Source organism: Schistocerca cancellata, chromosome 2 (genome assembly GCF_023864275.1).
Source record: "Schistocerca cancellata isolate TAMUIC-IGC-003103 chromosome 2, iqSchCanc2.1, whole genome shotgun sequence".
In the NCBI taxonomy this organism is placed as follows: domain Eukaryota; kingdom Metazoa; phylum Arthropoda; class Insecta; order Orthoptera; family Acrididae; genus Schistocerca; species Schistocerca cancellata.
The window spans coordinates 1,031,343,258-1,031,351,786 of NC_064627.1; the positions used below are offsets into that span (position 1 = coordinate 1,031,343,258).

Below are 8,529 nucleotides of genomic sequence, written 5' to 3' on the forward strand. Positions count from 1 at the left end.
ATCTAACGCAAGCATTCATCACTATTCAAAGCGTTGTGGAGGCACTTCTCTCCACAAGTCCTAGAAGTTTGTAACGGGAATACCCGAAAACCCTGTGTACAGGGTGTTACAAAAAGGTACGGCCAAACTTTTAGGAAACATTCCTCACACACAAAGAAAGAAAATATGTTATGTGGACATGTGTCCGGAAACGCTTACTTTCCATGTTGGAGCTCATTTTATTACTTCTCTTCAAATCACATTAATCATGGAATGGAAACACACAGCAACAGAACGTACCAGCGTGACTTCAAACACTTTGTTACAGGAAATGTTCAAAATGTCCTCCGTTAGCGAGGATACATGCATCCACCCGCCGTCGCATGGAATCCCTGATGCGCTGATGCAGCCCTGGAGAATGACGTATTGTATTACAGCCGTCCACAATACGAGCACGAAGAGTCTCTACATTTGGTACCGGGGTTGCGTAGACAAGAGCTTTCAAATGCCCCCATAAATGAAAGTCAAGAGGGTTGAGGCCAGGAGAGCGTGGAGGCCATGGAATTGGTCCGCCTCTACCAATCCATCGGTCACCGAATCTGTTGTTGAGAAGCGTACGAACACTTCGACTGAAATGTGCGGGAGCTCCATCGTGCATGAACCACATGTTGTGTCGTACTTGTAAAGGCACATGTTCTAGTAGCACAGGTAGAGTATCCCGTATGAAATCATGATAACGTGTTCCATTGAGAGTTGGTGGAAGAACATGGGGCCCAATCAAGACATCACCAACAATGCCTGCCCAAACGTTCACAGAAAATCTGTGTTGATGACGTGATTGCACAATTGCGTGCGGATTCTCGTCAGCCCACACATGTTGATTGCGAAAATTTACAATTTGATCACGTTGGAATGAAGCCTCATCCGTAAAGAGAACATTTGCACTGAAATGAGGATTGACACATTGTTGGATGAACCATTCGCAGAAGTGTACTCGTGGAGGCCAATCAGCTGCTGATAGTGCCTGCACACGCTGTACATGGTACGGAAACAACTGGTACCTGTTACAGCAGCAACTTCTCTGACGCTGACATTAGGGTTATCGTCAACTGCACGAAGAATTGCCTCGTCCATTGCAGGTGTCCTCGTCGTTCTAGGTCTTCCCCAGTCGCGAGTCATAGGCTGGAATGTTCCGTGCTCCCTAAGACGCCGATCAATTGCTTCGAACGTCTTCCTGTCGGGACACCTTCGTTCTGGGAATCTGTCTCGATACAAACGTACCGCGCCACGGCTATTGCCCCGTGCTAATCCATACATCAAATGGGTATCTGCCAACTCCACATTTGTAAACATTGCACTGACTGCAAAACCACGTTCGTGATGAACACTAACCTGTTGATGCTACGTACTGATGTGCTTGATGCTAATGCACCGAAGTCAACATTACCTTCCTTCAATTGGGCCAACTGACGGTGAATCGCGGAAGTACAGTACACACTGACGAAACCAAAATGAGCTCTAACATGGAAATTAAGCGTTTCCGGACACATGTCCACATAACATGTTTTCTTTATTTGTGTGTGAGGAATGTTTCCTGAAAGTTTGGCCGTACCTTTTGAAACGTCCCCTTTCAACATTTATACAGGACTGTGCTTAAACTGACACACAATTTTTTTTTTAGCGCAACGAAATCTGACTTTCAAAAATCCCTACAAAAGAATGGCCCTGACTAACATTAATCTATACCTTTCACAAATCACTTACCTCACCAAAAATCTCCGTTACTCGAACTACTGCATTACAGCGAGCGCCACTACTGCCAGCTAAATAACAGATTCAAACTACGGAAGGCACTAACTACTAGTAGGCATAGTTAGCAAATGAAAGATTTTAATAGAGAACAAACATTGTATTTACCTTAATAGTCATAATATATAGTAGTTCATGACATCCAGTGTTACAAATTTCAAAACTCCGCCATCTCTCTCCCCACATCCACCACTGCTGGCGGCTAACCTCCGACTGCGCAACGCTACGCGCTGCTGTTAACATCCAGCTGCCCAACACTACAATGGCAGACAACAATGCTAACTAGCCACAGACTGCACACAGCACAGCCAGTGATTTTCATACAGAGCGCTACGTAACGTTGCCAATAAGAAAATATAAACAGCCTACTTACACTTTTTGAAACACCCTGTATGTAGACGGAGGCATAACTGTCAGTTTACAGCGGAGTGACAGGTGTCCATTTAAATCATTAGAAGTGGAACGAAAATTGAACCCTGTGGGACTCCATTCTTAATTTCTGCATGGCCACGACGGTTTTCCGCCTTCTAGCATCGTTTGCAATATTTGGCATTACTTTGTTTTTTTTTTTTTAGGTGTGAGAGGTGGCTGTGTAGCGTTTACTCACGGAGGCGTTGGGCTGCAGCAAGTTGAGCATGGCGGCGACGATGCGCCACTTGTGCACGGTGAACCAGACGGTGCCCTGGTAGGTGTCGCCGGCGACCAGGAAGAGCACGTGCGGCGCGGTCGCGTCCTGGGCGGCGCGGCTGCGCGCCCCGCGCACCACGTGGGCGACGCGCGCGAATCCACCGTAGCAGTGGCGCTCGTCGCCGCGCCGGCACTTGCCGTTCGACCGGCTCGTCTGCTCGAAGCGCGCGTGCATGTCGTTGGTGTGCAGCAGCGTCAGCGACACGTCGCCCCCGCCGCCGGCCGGGGCGGCAGCGGCGGCCGCCAGACACAGCCACAGCGCGACGGCGGCCACGGCGGCTGTCGGCGAACGCATGGCTCCTGGTACTGGCGGCTGGCTGACCCACCCGTTCCGCAAGGCCGCCCGTAAGGCAACTCGCGGCCGCCACTGCGCATGCGCCATTTCTGCCCCCACCGCTGCTCTGACCTACCGCACTGACGGAGCCCGAGCGCCCGGCTGCAGACGTGGGCGCACCGGTCACAATTCGCGGCCTAACCTTTCGTATCTCTTTTCCGCTAGGTTCACGTCAAGGCCGTGCGCAATCGACAGGTGTCATTTCGGTGTTCCTCGTATGTTTTCAGTACAATGAATTATGTAGGCAGCTACGTGAGGCCATCCTTGAGGGACACGGCTGTCTGCAGGAACAGTGAAACACCTGAAAGTTCCTGGCAAATTAAAACTGTGTGCCCGACCGAGACTCGAACTCGGGACCTTTTCCTTTCGCGGGCAAGTGCTCTACCATCTGAGCTACCGAAGCACGACTCACGCCCGGTCCTCACAGCTCTACTTCTGCCAGTATCTCGTCTCCTACCTTCCAAACTTTACAGAAGCTCTCCTGCGAACCTTGCAGAACTAGCACTCCTGAAAGAAAGGATACTGCGGAGACATGGCTTAGCTACAGCCTGGGGGATGTTTCCAAAATGAGATATTCACTCTGCAGCGGAGTGTGCGCTGATATGAAACTTCCTGCCACGAAATTTTTATTGTGGTGGGCAGAAGTGCCAACACTGTGTTACCAGAGGAGGCCGAAATGCATGCGTTTTAGCTCACGCAGGCTGGCGTGAGGTCTGGAACAGGACAAGGAAATTAGAATTTAGAAAAACGGACGTAGCTGGTGGAATACTTAACTTTAATCCATTAATGATGAACGTCGGTCTTGACGGTACATGATTCACAATATAAATAGTAACTGATAATGGCGCCTTGCTAGGTCGTAGCAAATGACGTAACTGAAGGCTATGCTAAACTATCGTCTCGGCAAATGAGAACGTAAGTAGGCAGTGAACCATCGCTAGCAAAGTCGGCTGTACAACTGAGGCGAGTGCTAGGAAGTCTCTCTAGACCTGCCGTGTGGCGGCGCTCGGTCTGCAATCACTGATAGTGGCGACACGCGGGTCCGACGTATACTAACGGACCGCGGCCGATTTAAAGGCTACCACCTAGCAAGTGTGGTGTCTGGCGGTGACCTCACAGTTTCATATCAGCGCACACTCCGCTGCAGAGTGAATATCTCATTCAGTGAAACACCTGTCTGTAGGAAAACGCAAGGAATGCCGGACATTTGCCACACTTGCCCCTTCTCCAGGTAGCGATCCCTCAGGTAAGGGATGCCCTTCCATCTTCTGTCCGCTTTCAAACCGCCGTCTCCACATCTTACTCGATACAACCAATACATCTTTGCCAAATACAGAGCTTCGTTTCCGAAACAGAAACATTTATTACTTTTGGGAAACGAAAGCAATACCGACGATTATGTCAGTATATAATTAGTTCTGCCAAGTATAAATATAGATCCCTCTGTCTCTACGGTAGCTTCCTTTCACGCTTACTGATTGCGACAGAAACAGTCCATCACCATGGTAGCAACAAGAAAGGAACGATGTGAAGAGAATGCGAATGTACGCTAATAATTTCTTTTTGATCACTGCATTTGTGCCTACTTTAATTACTACAACTGCATGCCCAAAAGACAATAAGGAAAGAAGAAATGGGTATATGAATGTTTCGAAAGAAGAACGACATATTCCATATTAATTTACTCTCTAAAATGCGATATCCCTTGCGGCGAAACATCAGTCAATAAAGTGTAGCGGGACAATGGTCAAAACATGACTGAAAATACGTTCACTACATAGAGATAAGGTCATCTATGATTGACATGTCATCTAAAGTCGACATACAATTTTAAAAGGTTAGAAATAAGGAAATGAAGTAATAAAGAATGCTATGCTTGTAACGTAGCTGCTGCAGGAGCACGGAAAAACGCAAGTATAATTTAGACGAACGCAAAATCTCCAAGATTGGCAAAGTTTTACTGAGGCTCGAAATTTGGTGCGGATTTCAATGCGAGATGCATTTAATAGTTTCCACAACGAAACTCTTTCTAGACATGTGGCGGAAAATCCAAAGAGATTCTGGTTCTGTGTTAAGTAAACCAGCGGAAAGGCTCAGTAAGCGCTGAGGAGGAGGAGGAGGAGAAGGGGGAGACAAGGGACCCAACCCTTCGGAGCAGGTAAAATCGTGGCAAATGTCCGGCGTGGCAAATTTCCGCACACCAAACGCAAGAAGATCTGCAGAGGATCACTATTTCTTCAATGATTAGCAGTTGACCTTGAAAGTAAATACACTGAGGTGACAAAAGTCATGGGAGGGCGATATGCACATATTCTTATAATAAATGGACTGTTAGAGAAACTACTGCGGCCGGCCCCTGTGGCCGAGCGGTTCTAGGTGCTTCAGTCTGGAACCGCGCGACCGCTACTGTCGCAGGTTCGATTCCTGCCTCAGGCATGGATGTGTGTGATGTCCTTAGGTTAGTTAGGTTTAAGCAGTTCTAAGTTCTAGGGGACTGATGACCTCAGATGTAAGTCGCATAGTGCTCAGAGCCAAACTACAGCGTTTGATATTTGTTACACTCAACACTTACCACACCATGTAGTCTTTAATTCTGTGTCTCACATTAGCATGCACATTGTGGTTCCTACCCAATATATTGATTGAGTCTTGTAGGGATTGTAAGTAGGCTGTTTATGTTTTCGTATTGGCAACGTTACATAGCGCTCTGTGTGAAAATCACTGGCTGTGCTGTGTGCAGTCTGTGGCTAGTTTGCATTGTTGTCTGCCATTGTAGTGTTGGGCAGCGGCAGCTGGATGTGAACAGCGCGTAGCGTTGCGCAGTTGGAGGTGAGCCGCCAGCAGTGGTGGATGTGGGGAGAGAGATGGCGGAGTTTTGAAATTTGTAATACTGGATATTATGAACTGCTATGTATATTATGATTTTTCAACACTATTAAGGTAAATACATTGTTTGTTCTCTATCAAAATCTTTCATTTGCTAACTATGCCTATCAGTAGTTAGTGCCTTCAGTAGTTTGAATCTTTTATTTAGCTGGCAGTAGTGGCGCTCGCTGTATTGCAGTAGTTCGAGTAACGAAGATTTTTGGTGAGGTAAGTGATTGGTGAAAGGTATAGATTAATGTTAGTCAGGGCCATTCTTTTGCAGGGATTTTTGAAAGTCAGATTGCGTTGCGCTAAAAAAATATTGTGTGTCAGTTTAAGCTCAGTCCTGTACAATTTTCCTAAGGGGACGTTTCAGGATGTACGTTCTCGGAACTTAAAAACAGGAGACCATAACGTGATACTGAATGCCTCTCTTGCTGTGTCTCCCACTGGAGATGGATGAGCATCTAATGGTTCAAATGGCTCTGAGCACTATGGGACTTAACATCTAGGTCATCAGTCCCCTAGAACTAAGAACTACTTAAACCTAACTAACCTAAGGACATCCGTGCCTGAGACAGGATTCGAACCTGCGACCGTAACGGTCGCGCGGTTCCAGTCTGAAGCGCCTAGAACCGCTCGGCCACCCCGGCCGGCCGATGAGCATCTCCACATCGCTTTTGAGCCTACTAAATGAACATGTAAGGCAATGTGCTGCTTTTTCTTTTCATCTTCTATATTTCCTTTGTCAGTCTTATTTGGTATGCATCTCATACCGACGAGCAGTAGTCAATTGTTGGTTGAACGAATGTTTTGTAAGCTGCTTCTTTTGCTGATTGATTGCACTTCCTGAGGATTCTTCTAATGAATCTGTCTGGCATGTCCCTTACTCGCGATTAATTTTATGAGATCGTTCCACAGAAAATCGCTCAGTATGCATAATCCTAGATATATTATGGAAGTGTCTGCTGAAGGAAGGAAGAAGGAAGGAATATTGAGTTTAACGTCCAGTCGATAACAAGTTCATCAGAGATGGAGCCAAAACTCGGATCATGTCGAGGTTGGGGGAGGAAATCGGCCATGCCCTTTCAAAGAAACCATCCCGGTATTTGCCTGGAGCGATTTAGAGAGGTCGAGGAAAACTTAAATCTGGATGGTCGGACGTGGGTCTGAACCATCGTCCTCCCGAATGGAAATAACTGCTTCCAGTGATCGTTCAGCAATTTTGTAATCATTCGATAAAGGGTTTCTCTGTGTATTCGCAATACATTATATTTGTGTTGTGTACATAGTTCCGCGTAGTCAGCGCGTACACAACTTTCCCACTAGAGCGCGCCCCGCTAAGCACAACAGTGCAGGCGCAGCGCTCGTCCGTCTCCGCACTACGAGATAGCGCTGCCATAGAGACGGACCAAATTCTGCTTCCGCCGATCCGCGTATTAATATGTAACGCAGCCAATGAGATTGCTGCTAACGTAGAACCTTTTCTCTTTGCGGATCACACTCGCGCAGTGATACGTGAACGCGCGAGATATTATAACGAGTGTACAGACCTCCGATTAGTCAGTCTGCATTTGTCTGCACCAGTCTGCGTTATTCTGTACCAGTCTATAGTCAAGTTTCAGTCTGCGCCTAATAAGATTACCATATTTCTGTAAATAGCCATGAAAATAAATGTATAGACACTTTTGGCAAGTATCAGAGATACATGTGAGAATAAGATTAACGTACCAATACCAAAGGAACTTCAGATTGTTAATTGTAAATAGCATCCAGAACCAAGTTAAGTAATGTTTATGCTTGTTATTATTTTAATAAATGTGTGTGAAAATTAATCAAGTTCTGTTTAAAGTTGGTCACCGTCAATCTGCTACTCTAAGCGTGCAAGTGGCATTTCTATCGTCTGACCTAACGGCAGGAGATAAACACGCCACGATAAGACCACGAGACATATTGCTGACACTCGCCTACTTCGTTAGAGCGACAAGTCAAATAATCTGATGGTGTGTGTACTGAAGGTCTTACAGTACGCACACCACAATTTGTTTATGTTGAGAGTTAATGGCCGCTCCCTGTTCCAATCGTCGATGCTCTATAGGTTTTCCTGCCTTACGCTACGATTTTCTAGCGATGCGGCTTCTCTGTTGTGAGGGATCCGTGATCCCACGAACATAGATGCTGGTATCCGACGCCCAGGTCGATAGTAGACAGGAGTCGATTGTCAAGCGCTGCTGAAGGCAGTGAGACGAGTGTCGAGTGCGGAGTAGAACTGGAGAGTGTCGAGCGAGCGGTAGTGCGGGAAAGACGGGCAAGAATGGTGGTCGAGTGAGTTGTAAACGGTAACATTCACCGGAGTATGACGAGTGAGCACGTCCCCCTGATCGTCGTGGGGTTGACCCTCACTAATACCGATTCGCGAGTGATATCAAACAGAAAGTGACAAGTGCCGAATTACGTGTTTCGCGTCAACCGCGTCGGCCAGCAACAACCATGGATTGCAGTGAGGATTGTTGTGAATGTTAACCATCAGCATTGCGTGTGAGGAAGTACTGAAAATCAGCAACCAATAAAAAGATATAACTGTAATTAGACGTGTAAGGCGAAGGTAGCAACTGCTTCAGAATTTGTGTGTTAGTAGGAAATATACAGGGTGATTCAAAAAGAATACCACAACTTTAGGAATTTAAAACTCTGCAACGACAAAAGGCAGAGCTAAGCACTATCTGTCGGCGAATTAAGGGAGCTATAAAGTTTCATTTAGTTGTACATTTGTTCGCTTGAGGCGCTGTTGACTAGGCGTCAGCGTCAGTTGATGCTAAGATGGCGACCGCTCAACAGAAAGCTTTTTGTGTTAT

At 46.7% G+C, this 8,529-nt stretch overlaps 1 protein-coding gene across 1 annotated transcript in view; it reads right to left on the reverse strand.

Moving 5' to 3' along the window:
• LOC126163003 (protein 5NUC-like) overlaps positions 1-2,773 on the reverse strand; it is a 234,339-nt gene extending 231,566 nt beyond the window's left edge. The window contains exon 1 of the mRNA XM_049919862.1: positions 2,396-2,773. Coding sequence (XP_049775819.1) covers positions 2,396-2,770 — 375 coding nt within the window. The 5' untranslated portion in view covers positions 2,771-2,773. The remainder of the gene's footprint in view (positions 1-2,395) is intronic.
• Positions 2,774-8,529: the final 5,756 nt, after the last annotated feature.